Source organism: Hippocampus guttulatus, chromosome 2 (genome assembly GCF_054856545.1).
Source record: "Hippocampus guttulatus isolate MCC_2025c chromosome 2, RoL_Hgut_1.0, whole genome shotgun sequence".
NCBI classification, from domain to species: Eukaryota; Metazoa; Chordata; class Actinopteri; order Syngnathiformes; family Syngnathidae; genus Hippocampus; species Hippocampus guttulatus.
Window position 1 is genome coordinate 23,036,911 of NC_141262.1, and position 23,424 is coordinate 23,060,334.

The following is a 23,424-nucleotide window of genomic DNA, read 5'->3' on the forward strand; positions in this document are numbered from 1 at the left end:
TGATGAATAGTAGCAGGGAGGACGCCGCAGGTGTCATTGACCTCTTGCCATGCATACAACAGAATAAGACTTGGATTTGTTATTGTGGCAGTTTTATTGCGTAAAATATGTGCCTTGGCTCAATAAGGTTGGGAAACACTGCAATAAACCTCCACCATGACTTTTCACCAAGAATACCGCTACTCACCAATCCGTCGTCCAGCACGTGACACCTGCTACAACAAAAAGAAAAAAAAAACAGCAACAACAGATGTGTGCGTTTTCCTCCCTTGTTTTATTATAAAAGTTGTTTCTACATTGACTGTGAACAAAAACAAACAAATAAAAGCATGACAATGAATAGTCCAGGGTCTCCATGGTAACATACAGGTAAGCATGGCTGAGGGGAGGGGGCTGGTGTAACCATGGCAACAGTGGTGGTTGTGGGGAGGGGTCTCTATTATCATCGTCCTCGGACCTCACCTACACACACGCGCACACACTAAATCACTCATCCAGAGTGTGTTTATGTCACATCTGTAACCCACCACACAGGAAGCAAGGTGCTTTGAGAACTCAAGTAATTACAATTTTTAAAAGGCATCAGCCCATGGGGGGGGGGTGTCTGTCACCGTGGCAAGACAAGTGTCTCTGATTGGCTGTAACTGAGCCTCCTGTGAAGCTCCGCCCCTGCCACTTTATAAGCCAATCAGCAGCTTGGAGACGTATTTGTCTTAAAAAGAAAAAGCAAAATGTTTGAACGCTTGACTTGACCCCTCCTCTCTCGTGCACACACACATGTGCACACACACACGCACACACACACATACATACAACCGTGGGTGCCTACTCGTCATCATCATCCTCTTCATCATCATCCTCGCCTTCGTCATCCTCCTCTTCCTCACCGCCCTGAGCGGATGAACCGGGGTTCCTGGCATATGACACGCCACCCCGATATGCTACCATATCCTGGGAGGACAGGAAGCACAGAGAAGTCTTCACCTTGCTACATGCTTTCAACACAAACAAATTAAAACACTCTCTTTCAACACATAGCAAACATATCGGAACATAAAAAGAGCTAAAATAAAATACATTGATATTATCAGTGTTGATAAGTGTTTTGAATACCCCAAGATGGCAGTAATGACTAAGTCACCGTGTTCCATAGCTGGCTGTCATGTCAATATTACAGCGGGGTAATTAAGTCCTTCCCAAAGCATATTCAGAAGTTTGAACCTTCTGAATGTTTAGGATTTTCCTTTGGCAATTAAGCTTACTATGACAAACCTTCAGGGACCATTGTAGGGCTTAAAAACTAATATTGTTTTATTTGACAGAAAGTGACATTAGCAGCAGCAAATCAGAGCCCAAGAAAATATCTGTCTCTCTCCATTATTTTATAGAACTTTTTACTGCATTTTAATCCATTTTTTCAATACTTAACGGTATTTATATTAGCGCACAAAGCTAAAAACTGTAGATTTCCATGACGGACAAGTAAATACGTTCCACAAAAAGAATCTGCTATATAGTGGGTCAGTAGTATAAGGGGTGCAGAGGTAGTGGGGGACAATGTTGATGTGCGTTTCCTCACCCGGTCATATTTCTCCCGGAGTTTCTGCGCCTTCTCCTCGTACGGCAGCTTGTCAGACTGTGATAACTTGCTCCACATCTCGCCCAGCTTCTTGGCGCAGTCGCCTATGGAGAGCCCGGGGTACTGCTGCTTCACGCTGGGACGGTACTCACTGCAGAACACGAAGAACGCCGACCTACGAGGCAAGCATGGCTGTGAGTTCAAGATGAGTGTCGCCCTCTGGTGGAGGGAAGGCGTCAATTTCAACCCCAGGTTCTCCTCAGAGGAATTTGACTTACGGTGGCCGCTTGGGTGCGTTAGGGTCTTTCCTCTTGCGCCCCCTCTTTCCAAAGCCTTTGGGTGGGACGTAATCTCTCATCTCCCTGTTGTAACGCACTTTGTCGGCCTTGGCCATGTCCTCAAAACACTTCTTATCACTGGGAGACAAACCCTGCCGAGAGACAAACGTTGACTGAATGAACCCCACATCCACATACCCCCCACCACCACCACCACTGCATCCTCGCCGCTTATCGCGGATCTCACCTTCCATCGCTCTGAACACTTCTTGGAGAACTCGGCAAAGTTCACTGACTGCTCCGGGTTCTTCTTGCGATGTTCCTCTCGACACGTCTGCACGAAGAAAGCGTACGCAGACGTCTTCCCCTTGGGCTTGTTCACGTCCTTTCGCATCATGGTGGCGGCCTGAGATGTGACACAGATGTTCACCATATATACAGTGCGCGTGTGCCTGTGTCTATATATATATATATAAGTTATTTGTGTGTGTGTGTGTGCGCTACTACTGACAAATAGCACTTTTATGGTGCTTACTACCAGATTCAGACGTTTTCACCTCAAGAAATTATGATAATATGGATACTTTCAATTATGTTGCTTGTCTTTTGACAAAGCCAAGACACTGATCACCACCAAAGTCCCATCAACCCGCTATTTATTTTTCCATTTATTACCTATACCACTTGCGCTCATTAGGGTGACGTGCAGCCTACATTTCTTTTGCATTTTCCCTCCAAGAGAGTCATCATTTTCCATCCGGTAAGCTAACTCACTGTTTTGATTTTATTTTTTTCCCATCCCACCAGATGACCTTGGTTCAAGAGGGTTAGTACGCCCTGGACTGGTCGCCGGCCAATCACAAGGCACATTTCTAAAAAAAATAATCCAAATGTAACAATTCTTAATGATACAAAACAAACATTTGTTAGGAACAATAACATTGTTTATGTAGGGTGGACTTGCTCTTTACTTTCAAACAAGCGTCACGTAAACGCTCGACTGGGGTGCAAATAACGGCCCATCCTTCGGCTACTAACAAAGAACTGATGGGCATCCATTTTCTCCTCAGTCGGGGTTCTCGGGGACACAACGTGACATTCCGGGATGTGTCTCGGGAGATGGGATGAAGTGCCGCGGCCACGAGCCGCTCAGAGTCGGGGGAGGAAAAGAAGACGCATCAGGGGTTGGATGGGTGAATGGATGGTGGGCAAGCAGTTAGCAACGATTAGCTTAGCCTGGCTACCAGAACAATGAGCCACCATTTGCTTCCCGCCCTCTGCGGAACGAGCCTCCCATCCCCCTACGAGACGTCACAACGGGGCCGTTTTGGAGCACAAAGGGGCCCGGAGAAGAGAGCATTAATGTCCGACTTTCCGTTGCTTATCCGAGCGACACTTTAGTATTCGCAATGGAAATAAATTCCCCAATGCCACACTGCTCCGCATTTTCAATCACGGGGCTACGGCTATGCTCCGGAGAGTAGCGGAGCACGGGGCGGCGTAGACTATTTCCTGGCGTTCGAAGTGCCTCAAAATGGGCGTTTCTTGTTCACCATAGCGCGACTCGAAGAGTCACCGGAGGGCACGCACGTAAAACGACAGTAGCAGAGGCACACTTTGAGTCCTATTGCAGTACATTTATGCGCTTTTTATGGTCGGGCTGATTGGAGCGCTCTGCCTCAAGCTTTTGCAAACCCACGTCCCATACAAGATGGCCGGCTGTACTCACTCGTTAGGAGGGCCGGCGGCAGGTTGAAGCACACTCGGGATCGGGGCTGCTGTTTATTTTTGTTCTTTTTTTGTTGACAAGTAGGGTAATTGTTGACGTCTGGTGGCTGAAGCGAAGACTGGACTGTCCGTTCACTTTCAAACTGGGTCGAGCTGAGGACCGCTCCCGCCCCCAGAACACGCCCCCCACGTCGTCTTCCAAATCAGAGGGGCGGAGGGAAGGATGCGCCCTTGGTGGGGCTTGGGGGAATAATCGCATTTGAATGGCTGCATTTGTGACGCGGGGCGGAAATTCTCGTTTTGATTAGGCGGGGCGAGTTAATAGTGGAGTGCGATTGGTCGTAGGCAATGTCAGTCAAAGCATGACGTCGGCGTCACGTTACGTTGTTTTGTTTGGTAAAATGGCGCCGATAGAAATATTTGCTCTTGCAGCTTTATCGCTGCTTTTGTAAACAAACACATCGTTATATCCTCCTGACTACCAGTAGTTCAAATTTGTCCTCTGTAGAGGACATTTGTGAACCTAAATATCTCCCACCCAGTGCATCCAATCGCATTAACTCATTTTGTTACTCTAAAGAGGACATTCAATGATACCAAATTTGTAGGGGTTAGGAAAAGTAAGAAAATGGCTTCCCTGAGTGCAAGCACTTTTTATGGGAAGAGGAAAAGTAATACTTTTTATCAAACACATTTTGTCTTGAAATGCTGTTGGCATTTTATTTATAAGACTCTTATGAACACGTTGAGTTGTTTTAAGTGTATTTGAGCCTAGTATTCAAGTGTTTAAAAAATGTAGTGGAATTTCAAATTTTTATTTTGGAGTAGTCCAATTACTTCACATAGATTGGGGAATTTCAAAATAAATGTGATTGGACAACATTTTTTTCCTGGTAGTCAGGAGGATATTCATGGTACACTAACTGGAGGAAATACGAAAATACATATACGATAAAGTAAAACAGCGAGGCAAACAATACAACTACACTAATGTAGTTATACTCAATCCAGGTTTACTACCCCACGGGCACAGTCTTGGCAAACAAACTGCAATAAAATCAATCCATCCACTTTCTCAACTGATTCTCTTAACTCGAGTGGTGGATCAGCTGAGGCCTTCCTCACCTGACTTTGGGCCAGAGGTGGGATACACCCTGAACTGGTCGCCAGCCAATCGCAGGGCACTCCATGCAATCATCATTCATGTTAGGGACTTCTTAAGGGGGACAGGGCTAACCAGCCGACCACCATGCTACCCATTTTGAGTTTATTCATATCTATAATTCTGTAGTACTGATTCTCAAGTAGGGCAGTCCGGTAGTCCAGTGGTTAGCACGTCGACTTCACAGTGCAGAAGTACCGGGTTCAATTCCAGCTCCGGCCTCCCTGTGTGGAGTTTGCATGTTCTCCCCGGGCCTGCGTGGGTTTTCGCCGGGTACTCCGGTTTCCTCCCACATTCCAAAAACATGCATGGCAGGCTGATTGGTCGCTCTAAATTGTCCCTCGGTGTGGGTGTGGGCGTGCATGGTTGTTCGTCTCTGTGTGCCCTGCGATTGGCTGGCAACCGATTCGGGGTGTCCCCTGCCTACTGCCCGAAGACAGCTGGGATAGGCTCCAGCACCCCCCGGGACCCTCGTGAGGATAACGCGGTTTGGAAGATGAATGAATGAATGATTCTCAAGTAGTGGGACAGTGTTTGACTTCTTAGCATGTCTGCCTCATAGTGCAGAGGTGCAGGGTTCGCTTCTGGCTCCAGCCGTCCTGTGTGGAGTTTGCATGTTCTCCCGGGTGGGTTTTCTCCAGGTACTCCAGTTTCCTCCCACATTCCAAAAACATGCATGGCAGGCTAATGGAACACCCTAAATTGTCCCTAGGTGTGAGTATGTGAGCGGATGGTTGTTCGTCATGTGTGTTCGGTGATTGGCTGGCAACCAGTCCATGGTAGTCCCTGCTTACTGCGCGAAGACTGCTGGGATAGGCTCCACCATGCCCGCGATCATTGTGAGAATAAAAGGGTTAGAATATGGATTGATGGATGGATGATTCACAAGTGTAGTATCAGTACCCAATGATACACAGACTCTCGTGGAATGACAAAAATCACTGAAATAAACACAAATTCAATTTACAACATTTTTAAAATGCAATAAAATCCGAATGAAGCTTGTCACCGTATATTTTTTTTTCAAGAAATGTACATTAATCAAGTACAGTTCAGTTGTATTTTTGTACAGTGTAATGCATTTGCAATAGATTTTTACGAACATTTTGGAATTAAACTTTTTATATGATTATGTATAATCCATATCAACATTTAATTATGTTTTTCTTTTACAGTATAAAAGCACGGTGCTAATATTCTGTACTTTACAGTGGCGGAAAGTGATAAAAGATACATTTTAGGCATAAAAATTGCATAGGTTTTGATGAACGTTTAGGCACCTGTGTTTTCGTGTTGGTGATGGTGTTGTTGATGTTTGCACAGATAAGTATTAAGTTATTTAGGTTGTATTATGCTAGGAATATGGAACTATTATTTTTTTGTGGTTTATCTTTACTTAATATGATAGAAAATGTAATCATTTCAGGCATAAGGGCAAAACGGCTTAAAAATGTCACGCAACCTGATGTAATGCTCAGTGGAGTGAACAAAGAGGCAGCAATGCGTCATGTTTGAGCCTCAGCCGCTGCCATAGTCGTCCAGGAAGCGCGATGTTTATACTGCCGACCATCCTCGGCGCACTTATTTAAATGTCTTTGTTTTTAGAAAAATATACAATTTATGGATTACATGGACCCCGTGCAGCTGTTCAGGGATCAGTTTAATCCGCAGACTGAAGCCGTCAGTATCACCAAGTCTCAGCATTAAAAAGTGTATTTTGTGCTTGTGAAGATTGACGTACATCCCACTTTTTTTCATTCTCTGGGCATTGACTCGATCAAAATTAGACCTTTCCGACTCTCACGATCAATCGTTTTGACTCCGATTCAAGCAGTTTACCGAGTTCACATGCGATCGATGCAAAGCCCCGAATGTCCTTGCCAAGTGTTTTCGTGTGACTACACGACGTACACTTACGCGATATACCAAGTTGAATTGTTGCTTCACTATTGAGTAAAAGAGTCAATTAACTTTGGTCATGTTCTCAACTGTAAAACCTTCCCTAATGTTGAATGTTGTCTACAGGAAGTCAGATGGTTAGAAGAACTATTTCATTTCGTTAGAGAGCACTTGTGGCCTTTGAAAACTGGCCCCGCCCCCTGCTGTCAGACGGGTGAGTCGAGATCTCTCTCTCTCTCTCTACATACCGGTGCATAAAGCACATAGATACATACACATACACATATATACGTACACACATATATACTACTTGTTTTTAGACTAATCACAGCAGTAGTACTCAACTCTTGAGTGCTCACCAATATCTAGTGACTAATACCACTCCTGCTTTTGAGACATACAATTTCTATGAAAACAACGACAGATCAAGAAATACCTTTAGTTGATTTCTACCAAAGGGCAGAGCAGTCACTCTGCAGTAGAGAATTTAAATTCAAAATAACACACAGATAACTCACTCTGCTTTCGGATTCATTTGCAATTAAAAGAAGGTGCAAACTAAATCTAACAACTCTTTATTCAAAATAAATTGTAATGAAAAATAATATATAGAAGGGTCAATTGTTAACAGTTAAGCATGACACTATGAAAGTGGAAAATAGGGCTGGGGGATACAGCTGAAAGATTTATCCCAATATATGTATGTGTGTGTGTGTGTGTGTGTGTGTATAAATACATTTGTTACACCTACCAAATTCAGTTAGAATGTCCTCCCCATGATTTGCAGCTGATGAGGGTGTGTCTCACCTGAGTGCGACTCTGCTCAAGAGGATACGTGGAAAGATGTCCAACACATGCTCGCTGCCCCTCAGCTACAGGCAAGACGTGCCGCCCCCGTGCATCCGCCATCGTTGAGATGCATTGCTTACTTTGGCTTTCTGCTCACTAGGCCGGTGTGCATCTCCGAGCTTCTTTCTCATCAGCGGCTGGCGTGCGTCAGTAATCTGTCGTGGAGCACCAGTGAGGAGCGGGCATCAGCCGAGGAAGCGGCGGCGCTGCTGCCGGGCCAGCGGACTCTACCCCGGGCGCACCTCCTGCTGATGGGCCGCCTGACGCACGGCCGTGACGGAGAGTGGACACTGACGGACGGCGGCGGCAGTATTCGATGTGAGGTGAGTTAGCGTAACCATTTTGCCAGAGATTGTGGCGCAGGAAATAATTCAGTTTGACTTAGCTGAGTAAGCGCATCCATCCATCCATCCGTCCATTTTCTGTAGCACTCTGGAAATGACGTTTGCCTGTCTAGGTTTTGTCCCCCTCACCTCTGTGGATGGGTCGTCTCGTCTTTCTCCCCTCCTGGCACTACATCCCCCACGATGCCCCTGGGCAAGCGCAGCCAGAAGCCCCAGGCTACGTGGAGGTGATTGGCTCTCCTGTTCTGCTGTGTCCTGGTCCTGCACAGAAGTTGGCCTCCAGTCCCGTGGCCATCAGAGAGGCTGCGGCCTTAATCCACGACAGGTGTGTCACACTTTCAGATCATTACGAACTCACCACACGACATTAAACGTTATTTTGGGAAAATGTATCTGGAGGTGTGAGGATACTGGAGTGTATGTCACAACATATTACGCTACCAATGACTCCTTTCCTATCTGCCATATTATTTATTATGTTATTACCGGGGTGGTTACCTCACTCATTAAATCTGCGTTGTTTGGCGTCAAACAGTAAGGCAAGTTACTGTTTGTTAGTCGCTGGGAGGTGTTTGACATTGGAGCCTGGTTGGGGGTTGCCAGAAGTTGCACGGGGTCTTTGTTTTATGGCCGTCTGAAGATGAGAAGGTGTATTTAGGGTGTGAGGCAGCTCATTTCCTACCACAGCCTGGTTTGTACTGTAGATTATATTTGTGTGAAGTTTGCATGTTCTCCCCGGGCCTGCGTGGGTTTTTTCCGGGTACTCCGGTTTCCTCCCACATTCCAAAAACATGCACGACAGGTTAATGGAACATTCTAAATTGTCCCTAGGTGCGAGTGTGGATGGTTTTTCATCTTTGTGTGCTCCGCGATTGGCTGGCAACCTCTTCAAGGTGTTCCCCGCCTACTGCCCGAAGATGGCTGGGGTAGGCTCCAGTTTTAGTTCCATCTGACTTCTTATCTGTCTGTCAGGGTGCCAGGACTACGTCTGTCCATTTTCGGACAGGTGACTTCTGTCTGCCCCCTGCTGGTGATCTCAGGAACTTCCTTCTTCTTCTTGACACTGTCAGACGAGATGCACACACTACCCGTCCTGGTCAAGGTACACACAGACACACACATGAACCGTCGTCTCTGTGTTTTGAACTTTTGCTTGTGATGTGTGCGTAGAAAAATGGCAAGCTGTGGTGGGCACAGTGCATGTCGTTGGGCGAGTCCGTGTGCGTGACAGCGTTGCGCGTGTGTGTCCTACGACCATGGGGAGAGAAGAACATCCTGTGCGCGACCGATCACTCCGAAATACACAAGACGCATGATCGACGGCACCCGCCGGACGAGGACACGCCGTCGGACCCACCTCCCTTGCCGCCAACGTCAGAGCCCAGAAGATGCGAGGGCAAACCGGACGGCAAAGAGTCTCAAGTCATCAGCTACCAGGTGAGAAGCGCTGCCAGTTCTTTGTGTATGCCTCTACTAGTGCCGCTCTTTTCTGTTGTTAGGGGACAGTCACAGAGGTGGTGAGCGCGGGGGCGGGGCTTTACGTGATGGACAGGAAGCTAGGACTGTGCCTGGCCTATCAGCCCGAGTTGAAGAGGAAGCTACGAGTTGGCGATGCGCTGGCGGTGAGATCGTGTTAGCCCATCTGGGTTTGGGTTAACTTTTTCCTTCCTTCCTTCCTTCCTTCCTTCCTTCCTCCCTTCCTCCCTTCCTTCCTTCCTTCCTTCCTCCCTCCCTCCCTCCCTCCCTCCCTCCCTCCCTCCCTCCCTTCCTTCCTTCCTTCCTTCTTTCCTTCCTTCCTTCCTTCCTTCCTTCCTTCCTTCCTTCCTTCACTCCCCTTCCTTCCATCAGGATCACCTTGCATTTTGCATGCTTCCTTCTCCCATGTTTTTTTGCATTCCTTCCTTTGTCTTTGGAACCTTTTTATCCTTCCTTCCTCTTTGACCTGCTTTGTATCCATGCATGCCTACATCCTTCCTTCCTCCGCTTGAACCTACTTCTCTGCTCTTCTGCCCTCTGTCACACCTGTTTTTTTTTTCATGATGCATTACTTCCATCTTTTGTTGGCTCACACTATTTTTTTCCCTTTCTTCCTTTTGTTGTAGGCTTTTTCTTGCCTTCCTTGACTTCAGACGTGTGTTTTTTGGGATATCTTTTCCTTCTGATCTGTTTCCCTCCGGCCTTCCGAGGCCCAGACCCACTTGTTATTCATACACCCTTCCATCTTTCTGCCCATCGTTTAACATACTTTTCTGCCTTTTTCCTCATTCCTTCCTTTCTTCCTCCCTTCCTTCCTTCCTTCCTGCCCACCTTTCTTTTACCTCAGACTTGTTTTCTTTTTTCTTTCCTTTCTTCCATCAATCTAGTTTTCTGGCTTCCTTCCGTTACCTGGCCAATACTGCTTTAGAATCCAATTTATTTGTTCATGATTCAAAATATCTGCCATTTTTCACAGTGCCTGATAGAAAAATTGATCAATTAAAAATCTTATTTAAAAAGTGCTTGCTTGATGCATTGATTTTAGCGTGATAATTAAACAAAAAGGATCCATGTTGCCGTCCCAATCCAGCTCCATCACGTTCACTTCCTGTACCAGCCGTGTCCGGACTTCCCGCCCAGCATGCTTTGCACTTGCCTGCGCTCCACTGTGACGGTGACAAAGTTTAGTGCCATTCTAGCCTCGGACTCGGACCGCAATTGCCCTGACGACGGCGTGTTGCAGAGGTTACTGGTAGAGAGGAACCCGGATGTGTCCCAGTACCTGTGGACGTGCCACCTTTGCTCGCAGCTTCGGCACAGGTAAAAGGGGAAGGAGGGCGGTGGGTTGGATTAGCATCCACATGATAACTCATGTCTCCGTCTCAGCTTGCTCCCCAGTACGTCGCCACAGTGCACGTGCCTGTTGTCGTGGAAACTGATGGAGGTTGCGTTTGGACAAGGACACCGACGCAGAAGAGACATCTATGCTGAGATGTTGGACAAGCCTCACACTTGTCCGCTGACACAGGTAGACCCTCCACAGCAACAACACTACATCACTAGCCATCTTTTTGTGTGTGTGTGTGTGTGTGGTGTTTTTTTGGATATACTAAGCTATTAACATGCAATACTGCCATCTCAGAATATACTGTATTGGCCCGAACATAAGACGGCCCTGATTATAAGACGACCCCCTCTTTTTCAAAACTCAAGTTTCAAAAAAGACTTTTTGAACACCAAATTAATTTTTATACAGATAATATTTACAGTTCATCTGAAACAAATGATTATAATATATTTGAGAGAAAAAGCATGTTATTTTGCCTCATTCAAATCTTAATATCTGAACATTTAAATATGTAAACTAAAGTGCAATCACATTCGTAAATGAATGGCTTCTGATTTTTGAAATATACTACATAACTTCTCAGCTGCCGGTTAACCTGGCCAATCTTCGACCCACTTTTCTCCAGATTGTCACTACGTTTCTCCATTTTCTGTCATCTCTTCTATTACTTTCTTCTCTTTTCTTTCTTACCGCTATTTTTCTTTTTCTTCTTCGTGCTACCGCTATTTTTATTTTTATTCTTCGTGATGGGTTCACTTTGGCCTGGGGAGTCAAGTTCAGCATTCGCTTCAATGATATCTGGCGCCATCTAGCGCTGTGAATGGGTATAATGTCTAGACCCCGAATATAAGACGACCCCCACTTTTTCAGTCTTATTTCAATGCACCGTCTTATATTCCGGCCAATACGGTACTTAACCAAAATGTACACTATTTTCAATACATTTCATGATCGCAATTTTTTTTGTAATCAAATTCATGTCACGTGTTGAAAGGTGAGCTTTAATAAGTTTAAAAAAATGATTAAAGTTTGTGGGAGGGGTGAAAGCATGATAATGTATGGACAGATAGATAATGTATTTGTAATATGCACTCTGTCAGCTGCAGATTTTCACCAATTGTGGCTGGGTGTGTACCTGTGTATCTCTCCAGTACGACGGGGACTCGGTGCAGCTCCAATATGTCAGCCTGTCAGAGCTCAGCGACTCCCTTCAGGAGGACTGCTGGGCTTCCTTGTGTCTCAGCTCTCTGCTGCCACCCGATGGAGGTGGTCTGACTCGAGCCCAGATGAACGCCGCCCTGGCTTGGTCAAGCAGAACTTTGAGGTCGGACCCAAAGCACAAGGTGCAGCCTGGAGAGACGCTCAGGTAAGCCTCCAGCACGCATGAGTTTGGCTTTTTTATTTTTTTTTACAAAATGTGAAAAGGTAAAAATCAAATTTGAATGAAAAGTAGGAGGGGGGCACCCTGAACTGGTTGCCAGCCAATCGCAGGGCACACATAGACAAACAAACATTCACAATCGCACCTAAGGACAATTTTGAGTTTTCAATTAACCTACCATGCATGCTTTTGGCATGTGGGAGGAAAAAGGAGTACCCGGAGAAAACCCATCCAGGCACAGGTTTTTTTAATACAATGACGGGGGGAGGAAGTACTGTAGTCTTTAATGCGATCCATCCATTCATTTTCCACTCAGTCAACCTGCCATGCATGTTTTTGGTTTGGAACTTGGTAGGAAGCAGAGTACCCGGAGAAAACCCACGCAGGCACAGGGAGAACATGCAAACTTCACACAGGAAGGCCAAAGCAGAATTTGAACCCATGACCTCTCCGCTGAGAGGCGGATGTGCTAATCAGTCAATCAGTGTGCCGCTTTGTGATAAAAAATATTTTTCCACAATATACCAAAAAACAGAATATTTAGCAAAAATGGAGCTGGGGCCTACAAAATAAAATGAGTAAAACATGCCTATGGTATAAAATCTTAATATGCAAAAGGTGGAGGAACATTTGTGTGGGTCTGAACCTTGAAAAATGGGAAAAATGTAAAATGGAGACACAAAATCTTATTTTGTTATTCAAAATGTGTGCTTCTCACCTACTGGGCCACAGAAAGCGCCCCCTGCTGCTTGCGGGAGTGCTGGAACTGCCGTCAGGCGCGTCCCTACATACGCTGAAGCTGAGAGACCGCACAGGAGCCATCGCCTGCGTCATCACGGAAACGACCCAGGAAGAGACGGCAGGCCACAGCGCGGCCTTCAATACTGCTTGGATAGGTACACACGCACACGCTGATTGACAGCAAGTACAACCTGTGTTTACTCCTTTTCGTGTGTGTGTGTGTGTGTGTTCATGTTCAGGTTGTCTTGTGTGTGTCCGGCAGTTCACCATGGTAACGGAACGTTTCCTCCAATCAGATTTCCCCTCCTACCAACACCTGAATCAGCATAAGTTCATCACGTACAAACACTGCAGGTTCACACACACACACACACACACACACACACACACACACACACACACACACACACACAGACTACAGTTGTGGTTTCTGATCATGTGTGTTTGTGTGTGTGAAACAGCATTTACCTCCAGTTCTCCCAGGAGAGCATCCACATTTTGAGTCCATCCGTTGCCATGGAAATGCACCTGCGTGACAAAGGGGAGGAATCGGGGGAAGAAGAAGAAGAGAAGGAAACTGTGGCGAGGAAGCGAAGACGAACGGCCAAGGACCCAGAGCCCTCGCGGCCTTTGCGGCTTTCGCCTGTTACAGCGACAACCTGTGTCTCGGTGGTCCTTCGGGTGGAGCAGAAGACCGGCGTGATGTGGCGGGAGGATGCAGAGGCGTCTTTTTCCGTCACAGCGACTGTGATTGGGCCGGTGAAGGCCTGGGGGCGGGACCCCAAAAACAGGCCAATGAAAGACTTTGAGACAGGCAATGAGAAAAAGGTAAGAGGTTCACAAAGGGCTTCAGCAATCAGCAATGTTACTCACATTCGTGTGTGTGTGTGTGGGTGGGTGTGTGTGTGCACGCACAGACACACAAATACACACACACACACACACACACACACACACACACAAACATACACATATTTGGGAGACTCACACACATACAGCGACACATTCAAAGAGAGAGACAAATGGAAAGACCACACACACACCCACAAACAGACACACAAATACACTCACACAGAGAAACCTGTACAGTAGGATTCAAATGATCCACGCGTGTGCGCGCAGGTGACCCTGTTGTGTTCCGGCGCGTCGGCTCGCTGGTTTCCTCTCCTGCAGCCGGGACGCGTCTACAGACTGGTGGCGAGCGGCACGCACGTACGTATTCCACCGATTCATCGCCGCGCCTGTCCGCTCATTGTCGGCTCTCCGTCAGGACGTCGGCGTTCTGGCGGCCGACGCCGGCCCTCGATGGAGCCAGGACGTCACCCTGCCAGTCCAGCCCGATTGGAAGTTCCACACGCTAACCCAACTCCTCGCACACGCATGCCACTGCAGCGCGTGCCCCACGCTGTCCACTGTGTCGCAAGTTCTAGACGGCAGGTGCGCGGCGCTCGGTGTTCAATTTCATCGTCACAGGACGCATCAATCGATAATTCAAAGTTGATCCGTATGTGTGTGTGTGTGTGTGCATACAGTGCCGATGTGGTGTCTTTTCAGGGTTTTGTCTCAGACCGAATCAATCTAAATGACAGTACCAGGGATGCTGGACACACAAACATTGGTGTGTGTGTCTCTCTCTCTCACACACAAACACGCACGCGTTTGACAAAAGAAAGCACTTCACCAACTGGGTTTGTGTGTGTAGGTGTGCGTCTTACAGTGTGTGACCAAAGTGGACTGAGCCTCCATGTCTTCCTGAACTTCAACCGTAACCAGTACCCGCCTGGCCTGTTACCGGGAAACACACTGCTGATGTCTGCTTTCCGCAGGAGGGTATCCAGGTAACCTACACTCAGAAAGAGACACACACACACACACACGATGTCTGTTACTACTCGTGTGTGTTTATCAGGTCGGGACGCGTGTATTGCAGTAACATAGCAGTCAGCTGGGTAGCAGTGTTGCGGGTTCGAGATGAGAGGTATCGGCAAACATCCGATTTCCCAGGTCATCTCCGGCACGCACACGCCTCACTTAGACTTGTTGTACTGTAGGTTGGAGGACCGCCCACCCGCTCCCATCATGCACCTGGCCCTGTGGACACAGCGCAGCCGCACCGTGGGCCGAGTCAAGGGACATGTGGTGTGTTTCCTCTTCATGCAGCTGCAGTGGAACTGCTTTGAGTGTCGCAGTGTGTACGCACAGGTACACACACCCACACACACACAAAGACCGGAGGGCATAGTGTGTGTGGCATTTATTGCTGTCTTGTAGGGCAAAGTGGGAACGTCAATACAATACATGTTGATTTTTATAGCGCTTTCACAACAGCTGCAGCTGTAACAAAGCGCTTAACAAAACAGTGAACATAAAGTCAAATAATAAACACAACACAACATAAAACACGGACAGTCATGCAATCCTAACCACTTTTCCCTGATATGCTTTGTTGTTCAAAGCAGTTTGAGATGTCAGATATCAGAAACGTCAGACTTCTGCCCATGGGTAGCTTCCGTGCACTGGCGCTACACGATCAGAGTCACAAAGCCACAAGCAGAGTTTGCGTCCACTCATTCGTGCTGCGGAGAATACATGAGGAATACAAATACAGGACACATATCCGATAAACAAATGCACACAGTGTCAGCTTGCCTATTCAGACTGGTGGATTCACCTACAGTATCTACGGCTGTTTTTTTAGTGCGGGGGGGGGGGCTGTTATTCTATACTATATTTGCGGAGAGCCCACACCACTGTCTAAAATAAAAGTATTGCTTTGAAGTGAGTGGAGGGGCTTCGTGTTGTGCTCGATAGCATTTTTTGGGGGGTGCAGGGATGAGCAACTTCAACTTCCAAACCAGGTGTATGAACAAAATTTGTCACTTTTAATGTGGAAGAATATGTGCTCTTAATATATTTCATCATGCATGGCAGGCTAATGGAACATTCAAAATTTTCCCCGAGGGGTGATTGTGAACTTGAATGGTTGTTCGGTTCTGTGTGTGCCCTGCGATTGGCTGGCAACCGGTTCAGGGTGTCCCCCGCCTACTGCCCGAAGACAGCTGGGAGAGGCTCCATCACAGCCGCGACCCTCGTGAGGATAAGCGGATTAGAAAATGGATGGATAACACAATTCTCAATTGATGGATAAAAGATCCACTGTCCTCTGATTTATTTATTTATTGTGCAAAGGGCTCTCTTGCGCATAAATTACCATTCAAGGATGGCACAAAAAAACCTCCAGCACACCACCATTAAATGTAAGAACTCATTTTGTGCATTGTTTTTCCTCACCAATCAAGTCACCTCAAATGTTAATAGAATTGAGGAACTATGTTTGACTCGTGTTGTTGTATGTAGCAGTATGAGACCCGGTATAAACGTAACTAAGCCACGTTTGCATTTATCCATCCATCCATTTTCCGATCTGCTTTATCCTCACAAGGGTCGCTGGTGTTGCTGGAGCCTATCCCAGCTGTCTTCAGGGAGTAGGTGGGGGACACCCTGAACCGCTTGCCAGCCAATCGCAGGGCGTCTCCGTTTACTCCGGGAAAAAAAACTACAGCGTACTTGCGGTTTGGCACTCACAGATTTTCATATTTTCCAACTTCTTTCTTTATATATCCCCAGTTTTGTGAGGATTTTTTTCTCCTATTTTTTGTTGTAAGCGTACACTGAATATTTATCACTGTCTTTTTGAAGAATTTTTGAGGTTTGAAAAAAAATATTTTAATTCAAATTGTTGGGGTGGGGGACAACGGGGGGTTAATCGGTCTTTCAAAGTGCGGTCCTCTCTCTCTTTTTCTCGCTCCTAGTCATCTTGCAGTGGCCAGTGTCGCTCGCCCTCGGCTGTTTTTGACTGCACCGTCAAGTAAGTGTGCCACGTGATCGGCGGCTGCTTACCTTGATGATGATGATGATGATGCTGGCGGCCAGGTTGGTCATGGAGGACGGCACAGGACAAGCTCACGTCCAGTTCACCGGGGCGCTCGTGCGCCAGCTGCTGGGTCTGAACTGTCCCCAGTGGGAGGGGCTTCAAAGAGCAGTGAAGGCCAGAGGACACATCCAAGTGTACCCCCGCGGGCGGAGCCAGGTCAGGTCCAACCCTTGCCTCCCGCCGCCCCATCGACGACGGCGATTGGCCGCTCGTCAGTAAAACGCTTCCCGCTTCTTTCTCGCAGGCGTGCGACGACAGGCTCCTTGACTTCCTGTTGTTGTGCGCGGAAGGCGTCAACTCGTTGTTTCTGACCTGCAACATTGACAACCAGGCCAAAGAAGGTAACACACACAAAAACAGATACACACACGGGACTTACAGACTAACGCGGGTGCATTACTCTCACACACTACCTCACACAAGAACAAGACACACACGCACACTCACTCACAAACATGTCGTGCTTACACAGAAACACATACACGGAGTTACACGCATAATACATGAACACAAACTCAGACACACAAAACACGGCGATAGACACGAAGATGGACTCAAACACACAAAATGGCTGAATGTGTCACCCGATGGATCAGCACAGCGGTTTGTTTCAGAGGTCAAAAGGTTGAGACGTGGCAAGAGGGACTTCCTAACAAGAATGGCGCCCCCCCTCAAACTCACCTGTCTACAAATTCACTGAGCAATGTCAATTCATCTATGCTTGCTCTCCGTGGCAACAGCCAACAAAACAGAAAGTCACGTGATGTTTGCAAATGTTTAATAAAGTGAAGTGAAACGAGCTCCGAGTGCTTTTTTCCCCCCCACTCACAAAAAAAATAAATAAATCAACTTGGAAATTTGGAGATTGGCTTTCCTAGATACTGATGACACCAGCAATTCTCTGCATTGTGATTGGCTCAAAATCCACTTCTGCTCTGGAGCTGTCGGTCAAGTCGAACCGAGTGCGGCAGAAGCTTCAAGTCAACAAGATGAAGACGCTGCTGGTCTTTCTCGTCCTCTTACTCCGTTGCGGCGACGCCGCGGCAGACGGTAAATGGAGCGACCTGAAAGCAACACTCGAGTACAACTATCTTAACAGGAAATACCTTTGATAGAAACTTAAATCAGCTTTTAGAGTTTAACTTTCGGTTTCTGACACTTGCTGTTTTCAAGTATCAAAAATCATTTTCCAGTCTGAAATGTACAGAAGTATTGGACGTATTTTTTAAAATGAGTGGTTATTTTGATTAATTCCCCCGGGGTGCGCATTAGTTCAAGTTTTGCATGTTGCTTTTTTTTTAAATCAATGATTATTTTGATTTATTTTAATGTTTTCTCTCCCCCAGGGTATGCATGAGTTACATTTTTACGTGTTGGCTCCTGAGCGAAGTTACGTGGCCAGGAGACGAATAGGCCGATATAAAAACTTCCAGTGTGCGTATTAATAATTAAGAAGAAATACAAATTTAAAGGGGCAGTTTGTAAAAAGGGAAAAAACTTTTTTTTCCTTACAATGTTCATCAATTTTAGATTTTGCACTTTATAAAGTAGGAAAGTTATTTTTATTTATTTTTGGTCACACTGCATCAATTGAATGGTACGGAGCCCCCAAGGCACAAGTGCCCATTTCGTCAATCGCGATCGACCGGGAGATCGCGGCCTGGTTCCAAGTCGATCCAAAGGGGTGTAGAGGAGAAAAAAAAATCAACAACCATTTGTGTGTCTTTGTGCATGTTAATAATATATTTTTTGTGTTAATGTAAACTGCACCCTAACCATCCTGTCTCATTTTCATAAAAAGTATTTAAAAAATAAAGCCGGTAAATCTGTAACCTACGGTGGCGCGTGACCTGCGTCACCGGAAGTTGTTAGCGCTCAGCAGTCTGCAATTGCAGCTTGCGACCAGAGCTGTTGCGCTATATCTTTTCTCGTTATTCTCATTCAGTTTGTTTCATGTACAATTTACCGAGGGCACGGGGAAAGAATAGGAATGTAGAGGGCCCAGGGAAGCACTTTAAACAGTACGTGTGAGCTACAATAGTTAACAGGCTGCAAAAGTTCGTCGCATGCCTCCGTTGTCAGGCTGTTGCTCATCGTGGCGTGCGTGTGTATGTGCGTGCGTGTGCGCGGTAACGGGTCGATCGCGGGAGGTTGGTTGATCGAAAAGTCCATCTTCGTTCCAAAAAGTTTGGGCACCCCTGCCAAGGGGACATAGAATAAGAAAAAAAAACTTTGCATTTGCTTGCAAAGTTTGCGAGACAATGAAATCTTTTTTTTTCTTATTTGTAAGGGGACGCTTTTTTTTATATATTTTTTTTTTATGCACGATTTGGTACTTCCGGGTCAGCTTGGTTAATGTCAGCTTCACTCTCATGCACGGCTGATTGAGAGACGACACTACTTTGGGGAAGGAGAGACTCATGGATGAGAATCAACAGCAGATTTCATGTCTTTGTATTTCAAGCCAATTATCAAAGTAAAATGCAATGAAACTCGCCAACAAGTGAAAACATGCCATGTTTGTTGTTTTCAGTTACCAGGACGATGACCCGAAGTACATCAACGCCATTAAAAAAAAAAAGTTTGCGATATCTCGCAATCTTTGCGAGGGAATGCAAAATTTTGTAAAGGAATGCAAAGATGTTGTTTTTTCTTCTATGTCCCCTGAGGGCTCCACAGAATGGCCATTATCTGTAGTGCTTGCCTTGGCCACAGGCAGATAGACCGAACTGCCTAAACGCCTCTTATCTCATCAGTATATCATGAATATTACTTGTTCTTCACCTCAGATAAAGACGTTGACTGAGGCTTGTTCCATTGTCCCCATGTTGGCTATTTCTGGTCATTTCTGTCCCTAACCCCAACCCTTGCTAAAAGGATTATAGAACATTACAGAAGACGCTAATTATGAGCATAAACCTAGCGGACTGAAAGTCTAAACTATGTAGTTGTTTCACAAACACAAGGTATCATTCATATTTATTTGTTGCTTAAACTTAAATTGCGAGTGGAACAGCTTGAAGCCTCTTTTTGAAACAACTGTTGACTATTTCCCGCAAAGCGGTGATTATCGAGTTAAGTTGTTTCACTGTCACCATATGGCGCTCGTATCTCAAGAAATAGTCATAAGTTGAGTGACTCATATCTCAAGGGCACCGATGAAAGACAAATATAAACATTTTAGGTGGGGGTCAATTACTTGTGGTTTTTCGCTGTTGGTGGCAGGGCTTGCGGGGGAAACGGTAAAGTTTATCCAAATGTATCGCTGCCTAAGCGCTTGAAAAGACAATCTTTGATGGGTCACTTCTTCTCAGTCATCCACACAGAAATGCAAGTGATTGGCTGCTCTGACACGGAAGGAGCAGCGTACTTCTCTCTGGACGACGAGGACATGATCGTTGCCGATTTCACCGCCAACAGGGTTGTGGATACACAGCCCAGCTTTGTGGATCACATCAGCTTTGGCAAAGATGCGTTTCAGTTGCTAATGCAGAATCTAATCATATGCAGAAGAAACCTGAACATAACCCAGCAAGCATTGAAGGATCAGCCACTAGAATCTGGTACTGTAACGCCACCAACCCGAGTGTGTGAGAGAATGTGTGTGGCAGACACACTGAGACACAGAAATATGGAGACACAAAGATATTGACACCGAAGCACACAATCTAAGACGCATATTGGCACAAACAAACATAAAAAGACACGCATGGACAGACAAATATTGAGACACAAACATGAACACAAAGTTGAGCGCATGGAGAAATACACACACACACACACACACACACAAAATATTGGGTGCCAACACACATGCATTTGTCTTTTCAGATCCTCCCTCCCATCCCATCGTCTACCCGAAAGACAATGTGGCTCTCGGAGAGAAGAACTCACTTGTATGCCACGTGAGCGGCTTCTTTCCGGCGCCTGTCAAAGTTCACTGGACCAAGAATGGTGAGCGAGTGGCGGGCGCAGTGAGCCGCGCCACCAGCGCCTTTCCCGATAAGGACGGCTCCTTCCACCAGACCTTCCAACTGGATTTCACTCCCGCACAAGACGACATCTACTCGTGCGTGGTGGAACATCCGGCCCTGGAGCGTCCACGCAACAGCTTCTGGAGTGAGTGAGCATCGCAAGCGAGCGCTCGGCTTGCAAAATTTTCCAACTTAGAGATTTTCCATGGGAAGCAACAGCAATGTACAAAATCACAATCATCTTTCCCCATTGAAATGAACGCAATGCCATTAATTCGTGCCAGCCATCCCCTCAAAAAAACAACACAAATTCTTGTCCCCTGTATTTCAATGAGGGGGGAAAAAAATCACTTTATAATCGTGTACGTGATTAAAAAAAAATTGTAGACAAATGTAACAAATGAGTTGCCACTGTTATTTCTTTCTGGTTTACCTGCATTGGTCACCTCGGGTGGGACTAAAAAGACATGTCCATTGAGTTGTCTCATCTCCTCTCGCGGTTCATCACTGCGGCATTAATATTTCACTCTATGCAGATGATAATTAACGTGACTGTGGGTACCGTTATATCTGTCGAGATGTGTTGCTGGATCATTTGTGTTAAATCTGTTAGTTTTACAGCACCATAATATAAATGCTCATTTATTTTAGCATTCAGCTATTTTCCATGTGTGCAGGTTATGTAAAAAGCAAATGGTACTACTTTGCATTTGTGTCATGTGAGGTTTATGTTTAAAAAAAACATTGTGGGGTTTTTTTTTCCTATGGGGACTGGAACGTATAATTGCATTCCCATTCATTTCAGCAGTCCTTTTCAAGCCTTAATGCTAATGCTAACTGCAACTTCCTGTTTCCAGCGGTGAAGGTGAACCAGCCGGGTATCGGAGCCACTGTCTTCTGTGCACTGGGGCTGACTGTGGGACTTGTGGGCGTGGCCACCGGAACCTTCTTCCTCATCAAAGGAAACAAATGCAACTGATTGGCTGCCGCCCATTCTGTCTTCACTTTTTCTTTTCTGCTTGAATAAAAAATACAGTGAACCCCAGTGTATTGCAGAATATGGATGAATTTTTAAACAACAAAATGTACAACCAAACATTATGATTAGGGATGGGCCAGTACCGACAGCAGATATCGGTAACAGTCTGATATTGGCCTTATTTTAAGGTATTGGGTACTTGTGGAGGCTGCCTATGTCAACTACTGTACCAATACTTAAGGCAAAACAAATCTGGCATTGAGTAAGTCCTCCTCAGTAGTAGATGGCGCTATACTGTGATGAATATTATCTGTTAAACAAGGAAATGTATTTGTTCACATAATTTTGTCATTGTGTTAAATTAATTTTATTATTATTTTTTTAATATAAAAACAGAGGTACTGATACTCTGTATCGGCGAGTACTCAGAATGAATACTGTACTCATACAGTCATCCCTCGGTTTTCGACCGTAATCCGTTCCAGACGGCTGTTCAAAAAACGGATTTGTTCTAAATCTGAAACTATTTCATTAGCTCATTATTAGGGGCTAAAATACTGTGCAGAAATAACAATTAAAAAAAGGTCAGATTTGTGTAAATCACAACAAACACGTCTGCTCACAATGAACGTCACACAAGGAAGCGTCACTTCCTCATGTAAGGAAGCCCACACGAGTCGAGTGGCGTATTCGGGTTTGCTCAATTTGGTCAAAAACTGATTTTCGGTCGTAATCTGCAGTGTAAAAAATCTCGAAATTTCTGGTCGAAATCCGATTTGGTCGATAACAGAGACGTTCGAAAACCGAGTTTTGATGGGACTGACAAAAAGTGGTATTGGACATTTCTAATTACAAAGACACAAATTCACGATCTTAACGCTAACGAAAATATTGGCATTGATACCGTAAAACCTCAAAACATATACTGTATTGCGAAAAAACTTGCAGTACTGCGGGGGCACAAAGGACGAACCAACAATTATCTGGGGTTCACTGTACATATTCTTGTGATTCCAATGCTTGTTTGCCAATTTTTTTTGCATCTTGAAGATGGCAAAAATAAAAGGATAGTCCTCTCTGTTTTTTTTGTACTTTTGTATCCGATTCAATTACTCTTCCGAATGTACAGGGTTTTTATCACACTGCCCAAAGGTGAATGTGTGGTGTGGGATCATGTGCAATCGAATACTTGGTCCATTTTCTTCAACGAGACATCCATTTCTGCAAATGTTTACCTTGACCTTTTAACTGAATATGTGGCACCACAACTGAATGACCTTCAACCAACCATCATTTTTCAGCAAGATGGTGCACCACCACATTGGGGGCTGCATGTTCGTGGGTTCCTCAATCAAACATTTCCAGACCGGTGGATTGGAAGGGATAGGCCAATTCTTTGGCCGCCACGTTCACCAGATATCACTCCCCTGGACTTCTTTCTATGGGGCTATGTTAAAGATATCATGTATCGAACAAAGGGACAGTACTGACCTAAAGCAAAGGATTACTGATGCCATTGCTATGCTACAGCGAACATGGCAAGAAATCGAGTACCGTCTTGATGTGCTTTGTGCAACTAATGGTACCCATGTAGAAGTGTATTAAAAGAGGTTAAAATAAACTTTAATAAACGTTGAATACAATCGAACAAATCTGAATAAAATATCTAATCAATTGCATTTTTAATAAATTTTTGAAATGGTAAAGAGACTTTATGGACACCCTCTATTTACGGGATTCAGATTAGACTGG

General features: G+C 45.6%; 3 protein-coding genes across 6 annotated transcripts; 2 read left to right on the top strand and 1 right to left on the bottom strand.

Annotated features, from left to right (window-relative positions):
• Positions 1–255: 255 nt before the first annotated feature.
• LOC147209040 (high mobility group protein B2-like) lies at positions 256–3,756 on the bottom strand. The gene is made up of 5 exons (XM_086104447.1): positions 3,587–3,756; positions 2,105–2,263; positions 1,858–2,009; positions 1,580–1,754; positions 256–951 (listed from the first exon to the last, which is right to left on the bottom strand). Exons 2-5 carry the CDS (start codon positions 2,252–2,254, stop codon positions 826–828), a joined length of 603 nt encoding a protein of 200 aa, XP_085960573.1. The 5' UTR covers positions 2,255–2,263; positions 3,587–3,756; the 3' UTR covers positions 256–825.
• Positions 3,757–6,253: 2,497 nt separating this feature from the next.
• ctc1 (CTS telomere maintenance complex component 1) lies at positions 6,254–17,518 on the top strand. 4 transcript variants are annotated; one of them, XM_086104369.1, is made up of 24 exons: positions 6,259–6,427; positions 6,773–6,860; positions 7,434–7,524; positions 7,596–7,818; positions 7,953–8,164; positions 8,812–8,941; positions 9,010–9,276; positions 9,339–9,461; positions 10,406–10,635; positions 10,702–10,843; positions 11,815–12,029; positions 12,777–12,940; positions 13,025–13,139; positions 13,247–13,613; positions 13,908–13,997; positions 14,056–14,222; positions 14,318–14,403; positions 14,488–14,623; positions 14,695–14,763; positions 14,837–14,987; positions 16,598–16,653; positions 16,719–16,875; positions 16,964–17,060; positions 17,334–17,518. In XM_086104369.1, the coding sequence occupies exons 1-24, from the start codon at positions 6,368–6,370 to the stop codon at positions 17,417–17,419; spliced, it is 3,522 nt and encodes a 1,173-aa protein (XP_085960495.1). In that variant the 5' UTR covers positions 6,259–6,367; the 3' UTR covers positions 17,420–17,518. The 4 variants fall into 4 exon arrangements, with proteins under 4 accessions (XP_085960487.1, XP_085960479.1, XP_085960470.1 ...); XM_086104361.1 differs by having other exon boundaries at positions 6,254–6,427; positions 14,837–14,924; positions 16,964–17,518; XM_086104353.1 differs by having other exon boundaries at positions 6,254–6,427; positions 14,716–14,763; positions 16,964–17,518.
• Positions 17,519–17,641: 123 nt separating this feature from the next.
• On the top strand, positions 17,642–22,752 carry LOC147209042 (H-2 class II histocompatibility antigen, A-U alpha chain-like). Its single transcript, XM_086104435.1, has 4 exons — positions 17,642–17,769; positions 20,034–20,282; positions 20,551–20,838; positions 21,551–22,752. The coding sequence occupies exons 1-4, from the start codon at positions 17,709–17,711 to the stop codon at positions 21,670–21,672; spliced, it is 720 nt and encodes a 239-aa protein (XP_085960561.1). The 5' UTR covers positions 17,642–17,708; the 3' UTR covers positions 21,673–22,752.
• The last annotated feature ends 672 nt before the right edge of the window (positions 22,753–23,424 follow it).

Excerpts from the sequence above, each read along its gene's own strand:
- LOC147209042 (XM_086104435.1), top strand. The coding sequence starts at position 17,709 with ATGAAGACGCTGCTGGTCTTTCTCGTCCTCTTACTCCGTTGCGGCGAC. Across the intron at positions 17,770-20,033 it reads CGGCGACGCCGCGGCAGACG|TCATCCACACAGAAATGCAA; the intron begins GTAAATGGAGCG and ends ACTTCTTCTCAG. Across the intron at positions 20,839-21,550 it reads TCCACGCAACAGCTTCTGGA|CGGTGAAGGTGAACCAGCCG; the intron begins GTGAGTGAGCAT and ends TCCTGTTTCCAG.
- LOC147209040 (XM_086104447.1), bottom strand. The coding sequence starts at position 2,254 with ATGATGCGAAAGGACGTGAACAAGCCCAAGGGGAAGACGTCTGCGTAC. Across the intron at positions 2,010-2,104 it reads AGTGTTCAGAGCGATGGAAG|GGTTTGTCTCCCAGTGATAA; the intron begins GTGAGATCCGCG and ends GTCTCTCGGCAG. Across the intron at positions 1,755-1,857 it reads AACGCACCCAAGCGGCCACC|GTCGGCGTTCTTCGTGTTCT; the intron begins GTAAGTCAAATT and ends CTTGCCTCGTAG.
- ctc1 (XM_086104344.1), top strand. The coding sequence starts at position 6,368 with ATGGATTACATGGACCCCGTGCAGCTGTTCAGGGATCAGTTTAATCCG. Across the intron at positions 8,942-9,009 it reads CACTACCCGTCCTGGTCAAG|AAAAATGGCAAGCTGTGGTG; the intron begins GTACACACAGAC and ends ATGTGTGCGTAG. Across the intron at positions 13,998-14,055 it reads TGGTGGCGAGCGGCACGCAC|GACGTCGGCGTTCTGGCGGC; the intron begins GTACGTATTCCA and ends GCTCTCCGTCAG.